We start from the raw sequence: 15,888 nt of genomic DNA, 5'->3' as shown, positions 1-15,888 counted from the left end.
CTAAAACTTCTCTGTCTCTTGCCCATCTAAGGGACACTTGCTCGACAGTTAGTGCTCGCAAACGAGTTACACGTTCATTGTTTGCGTTTGGTGTAATCGAACTTTGTCCTGAGAAGCGGTGTGCGGTTTGAAATTTTATCACGCCTTCGTCTTGTTCAAAAACCGAGTGACATTTACAAAGTAAGCCAGTTTGTAATTTCTGGATGAGTTCAGTCGTCAGACTTTAAATTTGGCCAGAAGAAGAGGCATATTCCGATACTCCGAAAACAGTCCGGTGAACTCGTAGTGACTGCGTAAGAGTTCCGCGACTTGGAGCAACAGTCAAGAGGAGGGACTGTCGTATCAAGAGGTGATTATCCCTTTATTTCAGCGTTTGGAGTCATTTTCGTCTGTTCATTTGTCCAACTCTGCCCTTACAGAACCGCGCTGTGAAAGTATATTGGATTAACAGTTTGTTTGTACAGCAACAGCGTTGTTTGATTGTCATCACGATAAGTTATCCGCTTTATGAAAAAAGTTACTCCAGCTTGTGTGAAGTTTTGTTCATAGAGGATACTAGTATTATTAAGGCCAATGAACTGGACTGGCGTTTAGCAACAACGCAAAGAAAATTAAAGAACAGTACTTACACGGATGACAGCTCGTGGGTGTAATCAAATTCATAACATCAAGGTTGATTCGTCTGAGGTGTAAAGGCACTGAATATTGTGGCGCGTTTACAGATTACACGCTGTTGATCATTTACTTGCCCGCGCGAAATCTTGATAGTTCTTGCAGAAAAAAACAGTCAAAATGATGCACGTACGAAACACACACCAAGACAGCGAGACGACTGTGATCAAGGCGAACAGAAAACATCAGATTGTACTAAATATGGAGGTCAAACGCATCGAGATGGAAAAGAAAATGCGAGAGAGATACTTCTGCTTTGAGATGAGCCTGATACGCGCTCGCAGGGTAAAGATAATTGAACGTCAAAAATCGCTGGGAATCTATCGCCCTCACACCAAGGGAAATGCAAAAGATTCAAGGAAAGGAACGCAAGAGGGGTCTTTTTTCTTTACACAGTCTGTTGCCATGGATTCCAAAGTTAAGCTCCCTCCTGTTTTAGACAGAAGTCGGACACATCCTGGATTCACAACAATACTGGCAGGAAACTCCAAAATGCTTAATCTTTCAAAAAAGGTTAATGACAACAAAATGATTATTGGCAAGGAACAAGCTAAAAGGCTTCGCCAATCCAGAAAGTTAAGAACTTTTGAAGGCAATAATGCTCGCTCAGAGCACCCACAAACAAGAACGTATTCCAAGGAAGATGATGGAATAAACGATAGCAATGAGCAACAAACGGCTGACAAGGTGAAAGATAACTTAACCTCTGATATATTCAACAATGAAGGTGAGATTAAAAACCAGTTAGTGGACGGCCAAAATCTGCTGGACAAAGACGAGAAGCAAGCCGCGGAAAAACAGGAGGGTATTGAAAAGGAAGTACAGGAAAGCGAACATGATATTTCCAACTCCAACAGTCCATCCCAAGGCGAGGCAAAGAATAATCATCTTTTGAAAAATTCGGCTGAAGTAGCGAAGCAGCAAAATGAGTTGAAGAAGTTGTCGTTGAGTAACCAGGCAGAATTCTTTTCAACGAAAGCGCAAAATATCAGAAACTTTACAAATTTCCAAGAGTTACAATCGTGGCACAACAGTATGGACACCTCTCAGCTTTTTACAAATGATATCAACGCTCCGATCAGGCCAAAGTCGGCTACGGGATATAGAAACAATGTTGATGTTAGCACAATAGTGCGGCCGCAGACAGCGCTTGCAAAACTGACGATCAAATAGTGCGAATCGCGTTTGAAATGCGGCTCGATTGATCTTGACTGTTACGTCTGAGGTGTATTTTTGAAAAAATATATCCGCAAAATGCGTCGAAGAAGTTGTTGAACATTAACTTAAGTAAAAGTAAATACCCTCCAAGGTGAATTCCTTTCATGTTACTTGCTGGTAGAGAAAATACGAACACGGTTTCAAAGGAAAATTGTATAATACGTGCGCAACTCACTTTCGTATTTCTGCACGAAAAACGTTTGTCAAAAATAAAACAGAGCTGAGAAGATGAGGTTTTCTCTGAAGTCAATTTGCTGCTCGGGGGGTGGGGGGGGGGGGGCTGTGAAGGGAGGGCTGTACGGTTCACCCAACACTGACTCGCTCTGACGAAATCACTGATCTCCGTTGGGAACAGACTTTGTTTTGGATTTAAGCCTGTGAAAACAGTTGCCTCTCATCGTCACCGGTCCCGAGGAAAGGCCGCTGTATTCGCAGGCTAGAGAAGTCTGAATTGTGGCTCAAAGCACATTACAAGCGGGAGCTCACACACGCCATATGTGCACGGCAGTAATGCCCATATGACGCACCAATGAAATGTGGGAACCAGTTCTGATGGTATACTCTTTTAGAATTTTAAAAAGGGTTCACTCCAGTCGACAAGGATTCTGTACAAAATCATTTTATTTTCCAAAAATTATTAAATCTTTACCCAAATACCTTAATTAACCACTAGGAAACTACAAAGTATACTTACAGCATTTAACATGGGCTTGTCTTAAATTTTCAGGACATATCCTTGAAACTTACATCTTAAGAACGTTTACGTAGTGAATTTTATTATTTTCTTCTTCCAGAAATTTTGTATTCAATTCGTCACACGCTCAAATCGAACCCACAAACTTCCACATATCACACACTGGATCTAAATACATTGATTGCTAAATATAACAATATGATTATTGGAGGAAAAACAACCGAAAACAGCATTCAACCTTCGCAAATCCCTACACAAAAAAAGTGTCTGACATAAAATGAGCCATATCTTTGATGAAGAATACCAACGAACTTAAATTAAACTACATGTGAATTACTAGATGGAGTCCAGGCTTGAAAAGTTTTAATAGTAAAGCTTGAAGCTAAGCTGTTATCCCTTAAGTTATTCTGTGGCAATTTGAACTGTGTTAGAATTAATTAAACACTGGCCATTATCCAGTATTGAGGGTTTAATGGCTTAATTTGGCCCATAATTTTGAGCCGAGCTGTAACAAGACCCCATCCAGATTTTGTAGTCTGCCACTGGGGCACTAAAATAGACTTGTTCAGCACTAGAAAGAAAAAGCATGTCTTCTTTTTCAATTCCATTAACCAGCAGTCTGGGGCATGAATAAAATTCAGGCACTGCAGCACTGAAGTAGTGTGCAGACTAGCATCCTGGTGTAAGAGAACAGTGTCTAAGTACTACCCTGGGAGGAAGTACCCATGCCATAGTGCCATGCTCATTGTATCACAAAAGCACTGAAAAAAAGTTGCATAACATTAAAGCCAGTGTCTTAAAGCACCATTTCCACTTACTCTAGATAGAACCTAACATTAAGGTTTTAAGATTTCAGAAGTTGAGTTGGAAATTGGAAACATTATAACCGCTACTTGAGATCATTCATATTAATCATATATTCATTCCTCACAGCCGTATGCCAAAGGTGAAGTAAAATTACAAATATGTTATGCATGCACAAGTTGCAATTCTACCACCATATTATCATTATAGTGCCAATAATGCAGTGTGGCACATGGGACATTTGTCCTGTACATTCAGCCACTTACGGAGGCACAAGCTGTGAAAATAATGTCTGCAAGGTGTCACTTTAGCGGATTTTAACTCCTCCAGGCAGATTGAACAAACATCTTCCAATTCACCAATCTCCTTCTCAGTTGCAGAAGGCAGCGAGTTCAGCTTTTGGTTGACTTGGTGTCGTTGCCTAAGACTTATCCAGCCCTCCTTGGCAGGCGTCCATATATTAAAGTAAAGATGAAGCACAGCCATAACGATCTGAAAAAGTGTCCACTCCAGACTAAAGTCACACACTCTATAAAACAGTACAGCTGAAATGACGACAAACTCAAAGACTTTGCAAGTGCCATTTATGAAGTAAACATAGTCATCAAGTGCCTCCCATGTTTGACTTTGATGAGACTCGTAAACATACAAGAAGTACAAAACTAGAGCAGCAATTATCTGAGCTATGGTGATCACGTTTGGTGTGATGAAGGGAATCTTCTCTTTCAATGAATACAGGTTCACTGCCAGATACATAGACGCCCCAAGTAGTAGAACACAGAATGACAAAACCCTGAAGTGCTTGCGGTAGTTAATACTTGGTTGTGACGCAAGTCCTAAAAGGACTGGTTCAGCTATTTCAAACATTGACCTCACCATTGCTGACACAATGAGGTAAAATATCAGCTCGAGGAGCACAAGTTTTCTGCTTATCCTCGAACTAGAAAGGCCAGTGTACAGACCAAGGAAAAAGAACCCAAATCCCTCTCTGAGTCCTTCAGGGGAGCTGTATGGATCGTTTGGTGGAATGATGTTGTCCTCTTGGTGATAGCGTTTTACAAGGTACAAGATCTGCCCAGAGAGTTTATAAATTACAAAACAGCATGATGTCATGGACAACACGGAATTACAAGTCAAGGCCATGGTCAAATTAAACAGTTGTAGCATTGTTAACGGCTCATTGGAGAAAAGCAGAAAATTCATACTGTGGTAGAAAAATAACCAGATCCATAGAGTGGTCATACACAAAGGAACCTTGACTCTCCGCCAGTGGAATACTACAGTGACTGTTAGTCCATACATTCGGTACATCCACTGTACTATTTGCACTGAAGTAATTATGTGGCAAACAATGTTGTAAATACACTGGTACACGCACATGAGACTTGCGTAAAATGAATACCCAAAGCAACAGCAGAGCCAAAGTGGAGGATCTTCCAACTGGCTTGAAGTTGACATGTAGCGTAACATCACTGGGAAGGTTGTGAGTGAAAAGAGCACTGGCTTGATTGAGCGATACACATGAGTATATAATACCAATGATATTAAGTATACCACCCATGCTGCACATATCACAATCAATAATGAAAAAGAACCATGTTCAGCCAGGCTGGAGAGTCCTTGTTCTTCCAGCACAGTGTAGAGGTTGAAGCTATTGTAAGCATTCAGGTAGAGTGTAAAGGTCACAACGGTGATGAACAAAGCATGGCTGTAGAAATTGACCAGTTCATCCCGGCCCAGAAGGGACAGTGCCAAACAAATGACAATTCCTGTAATGAGGAAAATTGTACATAGTGAGGCAATGATTAAAAAGTATTTAGTTTGAACAATAGACAGAAGTCATTGACACCTATGGACAGATCCTCAAGAGGAACGACAAAAATTGTCATTTTCTTGTTAGATACATTGTCGCCAATTTGGTGCTGGCAGTCTGATATATAGCGAGTTCTTAGATATGAAGAAAACCAATCATTTACTATACCTCTAACACCATAACACAGCTGTAATAAAGTTTGATAAGAAGTATGTTGTGATCGACTGTGTTAATTAAAACCTTTCTTCAAATCAATGAAGATGCTGCAAGAATCCAATTTCTCATCCATTTTGCTTACTATGCCAAGAACCGCATGCTGAGCAGAAAAGTTTTCTCAGAAGCCATACTGCAAATTGTGAGTCACTTATAATTTTTCTTTTCTTAAGATAAGGCTTAAACAGTTTTAACATTAGTTTTTCAAAACAATCTTATTGAAGCCAGACAAAAGAGATACTGGTCAATAGTTAATTGGGTCAGTTTCATCATCAGACTTAAAGTTATACACTGGTATGATTTTGGCTATTTTGAGTTTCTTTGGGTGGACCCCAAATTCAATGGAAGTATTGATAATGTCCAAGGCTGTTAAAGGAGCCCACAAGGCCAAAAGTTGAGAAGTTAGGAGCTTAACATGTGAAGTGTTAGGTGCTGCTGCAAAAAATTTAGGTCCCCAGACCATTTTCTTGGGCACCCTAGGTTACCGGGTTCCTGTCAGGTAACAGCTGCCTTGATGTCTGCATAATGTTTGCTCAGAATGCTTCTCAAACATTTTAAGATAGCTCCTGATTCAAGACGAACTGCCAAACAGAGGTTAGTCGAAATCTACAAAAGCTGTCCTGTTTGAGTCTTTATACCATCAAGTCACTATAGTCTCTCACTATCTCTATCTCCCTCTCTGGTCGACATCAACTGCCCCATCCTCAGCCCTCAACTGCCCCATCCTCAGCCCTCACTGCACTCCCCTCCACCCCTCACAGGATTTACATATTAATGGCGTGCATACAGAAAAGATTCAAAGTTGCTTTTTTTTCTGGGAGATTTGATGACTAGGGAGACTAGGACATTTATTCTATAGCCGGAAAGTCCCATGTAATATGAAAGAGTTGGCAGGTATTTCGTTGGCCAGGCTATTTTTCATTTTCCAAATTTTGCTTTGCCTCGGTCGAAAATTAACCTGCGACAGAGGCAAACAATATAGGGTATTTCCTCAACTGAAGTTTACCCCAAAAATACAGACCGACCACAAGTATTACACCAACTTCACGCAACCTTTATCTCGCTACATAAAAAAGACGGACCCACTGACTTTTATACATGCGAAATCAAAGCAAATTTATAAACTTCTGAAGACTTTGAACCCTCTTTGGTGATCACGTCTACATCTAGTAAATAAACTCGCCAAAGAAACAAGTTAAATTAACTTATTCTTACCAAATAACTGCAGAATTTTTCCATATGGAGTTGAATCAATGTAATGTCTGATATCGAGGCAGAGAAGCCATTCCAAAAGAACAAGAAATGGGACTCGTAACAACACTTCACTCAGCGCCATTTACTCCCGGAAATTCGAAAGTAAATCGCTATTTCAGTGTACCATGAATGGTACCAAGATTCTGATTGGTTGAGATTTGTTTTGAACAGTCACAAACTAACCAATGGTAATAAAGAAAAGAAAGGACCACCTTGATAAACCTTCCCAGAATGCATCACTTTAATGCTCCTTCCACGTTTGTAATATGGCGGCAGCAGTAGTTGGCTTACCGACACAAGAAAACTTGAATGGAGAGGTAGGAATCTTTAGTTTTTGTTGATTTGTTTTGGAAGTGATCTCAAGAACATTGCTTTCTGCTGTCCTTGGTGTTTTTTTATCGTGTTTAGGCCGCAAGAGTGCCATGAAATGAGTTTGTGATCATACACTAATTGACTAAGCTTTTAAAATTAGCTTAAGTACACGAGGCGCATGCAAAACGAAATTTATCTTCTTTTAGAAGTCCTTAAAAGCAACCCCTCTCGTATTCAATTACTCTTCCTCTGCTACTCTATTTCTTTTAACTCGAATTAATTCTACAACATCAAGTTAAATTCTGAGCCTTGAAAGGTCTTTCAAAAAGTAAGTTATAAGCTGCACTGCTCAGCGCAGACCCTCATGAATAATATGAGCTTTTGGTTTAAAAGTAATTTACTGCTGAAATGAAAAAATTAGATCACTAAACGGAAAGTTACAGCATTCTTGCTTGGTGTGCTTTGCGTATTACACTTTCTTCTTTGTTTACATGCATGACATACATGTTAATAAGCTTGGTTTTCATATGATTTTCTGTATTGCCTTGAAATTGGTTGTTTCAAAATATATTGTTATTCAAGCCACTAAGAAAATCATGTGCCGGGCTGCAAATAACGGCCGGTCAACGGACAATGTCCAGTCAAATTGGTCATTGACCGGACAAATCCTTGGATTGCCGGACATCTTGTCCGGTCCTTTACCGATTTGTTCAGAGAAATTTTGAAGTTTTTAAAACTATTTGATAATCACGAGGGACAACATTCATGTTTCCAAACGAAAAAAAAAAAACAAACAAATATAAAACTAAACAAATTACTGGTCGAGAAATTCCCGGTAGTCGCACATTTCCACGATGTCATCAAGTCCTGTCGCGACCACAAATCATCGTGTCTTCTGTTATTTTCAATTAGTAGAGGGTTTTACCTTTGGCTAGATACCATGATTGACTCTTAAATAAAGTGATTAATTGTTTGTTTGATTGATTGAATGACCGGAAAGCACCCTCACGAAGAATAATCTCGCGGCACCAAGAATACTCCATGTAGCATTTGTTGCAAAGTGCGAAAAGCGAACAAACTATACGTTACTTCCGGCACAACCTGGTTACTAAGCTTTCTGGTGATTTCGTCACTTGATGCAACTCAAAAATGGAGCGTATAACACAAAAAGTGGAAGAATAAGGTCGTCTTAAAGGGATTCTAAATGGAAGAAAGTCAGCGAGCGCAACAATTGTACTTGGAATAAGACGCCATGCATTTAATACAATTGCATACAGTCCTGCCGAACTTCGAAACCCTAAGACGATAATTTATGAATTAAAGTTAAGTGTTTCTTGTTTATGTTTACGTTTCAGTTAGCTTCTTTTTTCCAAATTAATTAAGAGATTGATTGAACCCTTCAGCTTTCATATATTCTGCACATTTTACTTAAAGTTCAGTTGTAGAAATGATGTGGCGATTGCCAAAGTGAAATATTTAATTATAAATGATTTGGCCAGATGTAAAGTAAAACAGACAATTGCGGTTGTATCTTGCGTAACCGTTCTACGTACTGAATGCGAGGCTGCTTCGCCGTAAAGAGTAGTAAAACTATTACATGTAACTTGTAATTTTTATTGCCAAGCCGACTTGGATTCAGTCGCTTTTTTTTTTTTAGTTATGAAAGGATTACTTTGCAATTTGGGTTCACTATCGCAAGAGTTACGACTGTTACAATTTGACCGGCCAAAAACGGGTAGTGTCCGAGCAAAAACATGTTTGACCGGACAACATGACCGGCGCCTGCCCGTTAGTTATTTGCAGCCCTGATGTGGAAACACTACCTGCATGACTGATTTCTTGTTCCTTTTTTTTTAACCCCATGCTAGTGCTAAGTTACATGAAAGACAAGCTCAGGGACGCCACTCACATATTTTAATGACGGGGGAGGGGGGAGGGGGTCCGCAGGATTTTTTGGGGTCTGACATTTTGGCCAAAAGGGATTTTTTTGGGTTGCGAAATCAACACAGGGATGTTCTGGGTATTGTATTTTTCATCAGCTCAAATCAACAATAGCATAAGCGCAATTTACTGCTTGTGTGGTATTACGGGATATTTCTGAGATTGTAATCTATTTGAAAAGTAGTTACCGGCACTCCATGTGCATCTAATCCAGAGAGAAATATTCAATAGGTTACGTAATTCAAGGCCTTTCAAGCCAGTCATCAAGACCACAAAGAAAGTCAAACACAGTGATGGTAAAATAATGATGACAGGCCAAACACGGTTCCTATTGGTTGAGATAAGAAGAATATGACCTTCAAAACAATTTTCTGTTACGAGTACGTATTTCACAAAGATCTCCCTTTTCTGTACGAAAGTAGGGAAGGGTCTTTGTAGATCTCTCTTAGCAGAGGCTGATTCTCTATCAAGTGCCATTTTTTGGGTATGCTAAAAAAAGTAGGGATTTTTTTGGGTAGACAAATTCTGAAGTTGGGCTTTTTTTGGGTATAAAATATGAACCTCTGTCGAACCTCTCCCCCCCCCCCCCCTCATCATTAAAATATGTGAGTGGGGCCCCTGGGAGGACAAGTTTACAAACATGTACTTTGTTTTTATTCATATTTTCTCCAACCTTTTTTAGATTGATAAGTTATCTGAAGAAAAAGTAAACAATGAGAGTGATGCCACTCAGAGAAGAAGACGAAAACGAGGCTTTGATGTTGGCCCTGGAGAAGGTGGGTTGTTGTTTGAAATTGATGCAGCCAATGCAGCTTTGGCAGCGCCATTGATACTTTACTTTTTTTTGTACATTTTTTTACAAGGGTGCACTGCATCATTTTGATTTCATTTCCTCAAAGTATAAGAAGGAAAAGAATAGTTTGTTTTCAAAATGAGAAAAAGGCCAATTTTTCAAGTTTCTTTTACATTAGCTGACTGTGAATAAAATTATTACACTGCCCCCCGCCCCCCCCCCCCACTACGTGCCAAAAAAATGACTCACCAGTATAAAATATATTTACACCTTATACACTCATGACTAAGAGGATGACACTACCATTTCCAGCTATATTTTGGTGAAACCTGGACATTTTCAGAAAGACAAGTATTTTTAATTTTTGTTGGTGTTTTTATTTTTACTTTGTGTTTTAAATCCTTGTAGTCTTTCATTTTTCCTTGTTTATTATTACACCACTGTGTCTTTTACTGTCCATGTAATTACATTGCGTTAAATTGATGCAAAATACTACGTCAAAGGTACTGTTAATTCAAGTGTTTTTTCCAGGTTGTTTGTGATGATCGATGTACGATAACCTTTCTGTTTCCTTTCTCTTTTCTCTTTCTCTGTTTTTTTGTCTTTACCTCCAAATCAAGTTAGTACAGCTGCCGCTTTGGCTTGATGCCAGGATAACGTCGCGACATTGACCCAATCTTTGGTGGTAAAACAACTCCATGATGGCTTAAAGTAATTTTTACCTTAAGTAAAATGTACTCATTCTAAAATTTGTTTCTAGCAAGGTTATTTTTGTTGAAAAGAACACGCCTAAACACAACTCCACTGCACATAAAATTTGCAATGTTATTTCAGTGGTGAAATACAAGTAGTTTTCACTGACAATTTCTTTGACGGAACATTATCTTCTTCATGTATGTGCTGTTTTGTAAAATTAATACATTGATCATTTCACATTGTACATGTACACTGTACTAATCATCCCAAGTGAGATGTAAAACTTATTGCAAGTGAAGATTTTTTTACACTGCACTGGAGAGGTTCTTGGTAAATCAACATCTTTGTTGTGTAGTTGACAGTTGTTATTGTTCAATAGATTTCCCAGCATCTGGCACAGTGAATGGCGATGTAGAAGACCAACCTGTTGATGATGGATCTAAAGGAGAGCTAGTCATTGGACCAGGAGCTGGTGGAATGCAGCCACGCCCTTCAGAAGTGAAAAGAGCTCTACCCCCTCTTACCTATCAGCAGGAAGAGATGCTTAAGAAAGCCAAGCGGTATGCGATGGAACAATCTGTTCAGCAGGTTGGTAGACATCATCTTGAACTATTTCCTCATTTGCTGCTACATTCATTTTTGACATTTAATATTTTGAGTCTGTGGAGAAAATTTACAGTAAATTCTACATGACCATTCAAATCAAAACTCTTTAGGACTCACTGTATACTTACTTATAGTACTGTGTTCTTTGATAACTATTTTCAATGTTGTGTTTGTAGGTGCTAGCTAAACAACAAGCCCTTCAACAGCAACAGATGTCTGCATTACAGACTGCTGCCCAGAGGCAGAGAGCCTTAGCTCTCATGTGCAGGTACTTTGGCTGTACAAACCCTTTTCAAAATTGCACAAATCTTTACAACTCCTACATGTATGTTGGAGCCCAGATATGGTAGTCTGGCTTCAAGGTCTGGTTCAGGTCATTGTGTTGTGTTCTTGAGCAAGACACTTTACTGTCGCATTGCCTCCCTCTACTGAGGCGTATAAATGAGACTGGAGTATACATGGATACCAGTGAACAGTCTGGGAAACCAGATAAAATGCTGGGGGTATCCTGTGATGGACTAGCATCCCATCTAGGTTAGGGGGAGCAGCACTAGAGGCTTCATACTACAGAACCTGGGGTAGTAGTGTGCCACTAGTTTAGTGAAAGCTTTCCCTTACCTTATCACAAGACAACCCTGAATTCTACAATATAGGTGGGAGCAGCATGAATTAAAAAATACCACTCCTTTTTGTGTTTTACAGGGTCTATGTCGGGAGTATCAACTTCGAGCTACGTGAAGAACATGTTCGACAAGCATTTATTCCTTTTGGTCCAATAAAGAAGATTGACTTGTCCTGGGATCCTCTGACCATGAAACACAAGGTGGGAACTTGTAGTCAATATTATTTTGTGAATTACATCGCTCGGCCTGTTTTTATTAACAGCGTTTTCTATCCATAAATTTCAGGGATTTGCCTTTGTAGAGTATGACTTACCTGAAGCAGCTCAACTTGCTTTGGAGCAAATGAATGGTGTGCTACTTGGTGGGAGAAATATCAAGGTTTGAATGTTTACTATTGTAGTCAGTGCCAGTTTTGGTTTGATTTCTCAACACTTTCGTGAAAGAAACAATGTTTGTTAAATGAATTTATGGATAACCAATCAGCAAGCAGCAAAAAAGATGTTTTTGTCATTTTGATGGAAGGTCAGGTCAGTTCTGTCAGCAGACTCCTTTGTTACAGGCTGTCCAACCATAGATCAACCATCTGTATGCGTTGTTATTATCTGAGATTGTGTGATTTTGTGGTTTTAATTTAGGTGGGTCGCCCAAGCAATGTTCCACAAGCGGCACCATTAATCGAACAGTTTGAACAAGAGGCCAAGAAGTATGCAAGAATTTATGTGGCATCAGTTCACCCAGACTTAGCTGAGGATGACATCAAAAGGTGATTAAACTGGTATTTGATAGTACTGTTTCAGACTCATATCAAGCAGGGAAGTGTAAGATTGATAAATAACTGGAATGAAAAGCATAACCTCTATCAGTTTTGCTGCAGACCCAGCACCGCATGCTGTCAGTGATGATGCGTGCAGTTGTTATTTGCTTTCAAATAATGATTAATAAAATCCTGTATTCTCACGTACACAGTGTATTTGAAGCTTTTGGCCGGGTGCAGAGCTGCACTCTTGCTCCAGACACCATGCCAGGCAAGCACAAGGGTTATGGCTTCCTGGAATATGAAAACCAGCAGTCTGCAACTGATGCCATCGCTTCAATGAACCTGTTTGATCTTGGGGGGCAGTACTTAAGGGTTGGCCGAGCTATCACACCTCCAGCTTCAGCACAGGGCAGTAATGGCACACTGCCACCAGCTGCTGCCATGGCTGCTGCTGCTGTGTCAGCAAAGATACAAGCACAGGAACAAGGACTGACAAGCACTTGTAAGGATAAATTTCTCATTACAGTAGAACCCAGCCTTACAACTAGCTTGATAATTAATGCAGCTTCTTCTTTAATATAGCAAAAACGGAACCCCAGTCAGTTGTTTTCTTATATCAAAGACATTTAATAAAACCAGCTACTGTAATGTCCAAATCATGTTAGCCTGTTGTTGTCAGACCACTGTGGTTCTACTGTATTGTTATTGCTTTAATTAAACCGGTTGCCTTTGCAAACATGTATGTTCTTTCCCCAGTCCTATTGCCTTTTATTGGTCTTGCTCTAAGTGACAATTAATGTGGTGTTATGTTTTACAGTTCCAGCCATCACTATTGCTGGTAGCACTGTCATCACCTCTCTTGTGGGTACAGCAGGTTTGGTTGCTCTGCCAACTATGGCAGCAGCGACTCTCGCACCTGGTGTGATGTCGACCAGTATTGCTGCACAACCCATCATGACATCCACAGCACTGCTGGCAGGTAAACTTAATCACGGAAAATACTGCAAAGTCACAGTTACAAGCCCCCACTTCCATCACGCTTATTGGCCCATATATATATAAACCGAAAAAGAAGTCCCCACCTTCTACTTTTCCTTTTTTCTTTGATATAAGAAGTACACTTTTAATTAGAACTTCAAATAAAATCTTAGACATGCATACCATTATAAATGCAAGTGGGGTACAGAAGATTAATTTTGTTATCACACATATCTCATCAAACAGAAAACCCCCTTACAAAGTCGAACATGTATAAGCTTAGGGCTCATTATAACTGTTGTTATGGTTTGTTACCACTCTGAAAGATACCAAATTTCTTTTATATGTACATGTACGTATGTAGCATGTAAGTAGCACATTATTTATGTACATGGAGGTTCTGACTGTGGGTATCAAATTCTTTAGGGGAGCATTTGGGACCTACACTGCACCATCTCAATACCAGACTTCATAATAAACTTTTATTTGATTCCTTAGGAACACCCACAGCTGTAGTGGCCCCACTTCCTGCCACACCTGTGGTGACCACCACAGCAGTCCCAGTCCAGACAGCAGCAGTGCAGCAGTTACAGCTTCAACAGCAACAACTTCAGCAACAACAATTACAACAGCAGCAATTACAACAACATCAGTTACAACAGCAACAGCTACAGCAGCAGCAGCAGTCGGCACAGGTCATCGCTGCACAGCAGGCTGAAGTGCGAGCCAAGATAGAGGAAGAGACGCAGAGAAAGGTCGCTGAGAGCAGCATTAGTCATGAGGAGAACATGTCGATATCTGGGAGCAATGCAAGATACATGGTCATGCAGAAACTTTCAAGAAAAAGCGAGGTGAGTGGTGTAAACACAATTGTTTTTTTTAATGTGACTTATCTTGCTAAACACAAGTCATCAGATGAGTTTTTCTGTCAAAAATTTCTTCTTTGATTTGAGTAAACTTACAGTGTAACTGTAATTGACCTAAATAATGCAGCACCCCTCTATTTTTAAGAGTGCCTGAATGTAGTTTCCCCTCTAGCACTAACTTGCCTTGCAAGCTAATAATAATGAACTGTGGTACCTGCATTTTTATTTTTACTTACAGTACATTGTACTGTGCATTTACACTGTAAAATGTGCAAGCAACATATCAAAGCAGGCACACAACTGGTGCTATTATTATGCTGTAATGACATTACTAATTTAACTTGTGTTTACAGTCCAAAGTACTTGTACTGCGTAACATGGTTGGTGTGGAAGATTTGGATGAAGACCTGGAGCATGAGGTAACAGATGAATGCAGCAAGTTTGGCACGGTTAACAGAGTAGTCATCTATAATGAGAAGCAAGGTGAAGAAGATGATGCTGAAGTTATTGTCAAAATATTTGTGGAATTTTCTCAACCACCAGGTAATGTCCTTTTACATTATTTTGGGGAAAGGTTTTTGTGTAGAAATATGATGAAGATATGTAGCAGAAAGTTGTGTAGATGTATCAAGCCTTTAGGAAAAGAAACATAGAAAGTGCTGGGAAAAATACTTAAGTCATAGTTTGCAACTTTCCACTGAATGAAGTGATTATGATAAGACTTTGTTGTTTATTCAAATTGAGGCTATCAAATTTGTTTTTCAGTGCATGCTTACAGCAAGAGTGAAATGTTCACCTTCTCTTATTTACACTTTTGGTACATGTCCTGCACTCCAAATAATTGATGTTTTATTATAAACGATGGTACAGGGCCATTACTACATTAATTTTAGCTTTTTCATTTCCACATTATGGGTACTACAAGATAGTGTATCAGCATCAAGTATTTCATCAGCAATCACTGTAGTAATTTACGATCTGGATTGAATATGTAGCGGCAAGTGCAACAGATTTAAACTAGTGTTGTAATGATCAAATGTTTCTGTTTGTATAGAATCTGAAAAAGCAGCTAACGCCCTTAATGGAAGATGGTTTGGAGGTCGTGTGATCAAAGCAGAGCCTTATGACGAACTCAAGTTCAGTGGAGGTGATCTGTCTGGATAGTTCCATGCAGGCCATTTTATGGAAAAGGCTGAGTGATAATTGCAAATTTTTGTTGAAAGTTACTTGCAGTTACTGATTTTCTAGGACATTTTCATTCTCCTTTACTCTGATCTCTCATGTAATTCATCTGAGTTATTAGTGTTGTAGGTTACTAAATCAAAGATCTCAAAGTGCATGTCATTGTCTTAGAAAAAGTACACTCTTCTTTCTAGGTAATAGCTAAAGTGTTTTGAAAATAGAAAGAGGAATTTAGAAAGAAGTATTTAGCATTGAGTTGTAAAACATGAGCATAGTTTACTAAATGTATATAATAAAGTTTTCACAGTACTTAATTTCCGATGGTATTCCTGGAAAAAAGTTAGGGTCAAGTGTTTGGTTATTTCTCTTTTATAGTTCAAAAGATTAATTTCCCTTGCAAATGATTTTGTTTCCAATAGAGTAGTGGATACATGTACATTGTTTAACTTAGGAAAATTTCATAATG

General features: G+C 39.3%; 2 protein-coding genes across 4 annotated transcripts; one reads left to right on the top strand and one right to left on the bottom strand.

Annotated features, from left to right (window-relative positions):
- Nucleotides 1-2,493: 2,493 nt before the first annotated feature.
- On the bottom strand, nt 2,494-6,786 carry LOC146464857 (RING finger protein 145-like). Its single transcript, XM_085129610.1, has 2 exons — nt 6,630-6,786; nt 2,494-5,157 (listed from the first exon to the last, which is right to left on the bottom strand). Exons 1-2 carry the CDS (start codon nt 6,748-6,750, stop codon nt 3,593-3,595), a joined length of 1,686 nt encoding a protein of 561 aa, XP_084985736.1. The 5' UTR covers nt 6,751-6,786; the 3' UTR covers nt 2,494-3,592.
- Nucleotides 6,787-6,896: 110 nt separating this feature from the next.
- LOC146464856 (poly(U)-binding-splicing factor PUF60-like) lies at nt 6,897-15,736 on the top strand. Of its 3 annotated transcripts, none has more exons than XM_085129608.1 (13): nt 6,938-6,985; nt 9,604-9,697; nt 10,335-10,399; nt 10,790-10,998; nt 11,193-11,284; nt 11,719-11,839; nt 11,925-12,017; nt 12,275-12,402; nt 12,606-12,898; nt 13,214-13,375; nt 13,873-14,225; nt 14,594-14,783; nt 15,295-15,562. In XM_085129608.1, exons 4-13 carry the CDS (start codon nt 10,888-10,890, stop codon nt 15,402-15,404), a joined length of 1,653 nt encoding a protein of 550 aa, XP_084985734.1. In that variant the 5' UTR covers nt 6,938-6,985; nt 9,604-9,697; nt 10,335-10,399; nt 10,790-10,887; the 3' UTR covers nt 15,405-15,562. The 3 variants fall into 3 exon arrangements, with proteins under 3 accessions (XP_084985732.1, XP_084985734.1, XP_084985733.1); XM_085129607.1 differs by having other exon boundaries at nt 10,335-10,425; XM_085129606.1 differs by lacking the exon at nt 10,335-10,399 and having other exon boundaries at nt 6,897-6,985; nt 15,295-15,736.
- The last annotated feature ends 152 nt before the right edge of the window (nt 15,737-15,888 follow it).

The sequence above is a fragment of the Pavona decussata genome, unplaced genomic scaffold (assembly GCF_977016875.1).
Source record: "Pavona decussata unplaced genomic scaffold, jaPavDecu1.1 SCAFFOLD_161, whole genome shotgun sequence".
In the NCBI taxonomy this organism is placed as follows: Eukaryota; Metazoa; Cnidaria; class Anthozoa; order Scleractinia; family Agariciidae; genus Pavona; species Pavona decussata.
The sequence above is the reverse complement of the archived record's forward strand: the minus strand, read 5'-3'. Positions and strand labels throughout refer to the sequence as shown.

Coding starts and splice junctions, on each gene's coding strand:
- LOC146464857 (XM_085129610.1), bottom strand. CDS start 6,750: ATGGCGCTGAGTGAAGTGTTGTTACGAGTCCCATTTCTTGTTCTTTTG. Junction 5,158..6,629: donor AAAAATTCTGCAGTTATTTG/GTAAGAATAAGT, acceptor TCCTCATTACAG/GAATTGTCATTTGTTTGGCA.
- LOC146464856 (XM_085129606.1), top strand. CDS start 6,935: ATGGCGGCAGCAGTAGTTGGCTTACCGACACAAGAAAACTTGAATGGA. Junction 12,403..12,605: donor GCTGAGGATGACATCAAAAG/GTGATTAAACTG, acceptor TCACGTACACAG/TGTATTTGAAGCTTTTGGCC. Junction 12,899..13,213: donor ACAAGGACTGACAAGCACTT/GTAAGGATAAAT, acceptor TATGTTTTACAG/TTCCAGCCATCACTATTGCT.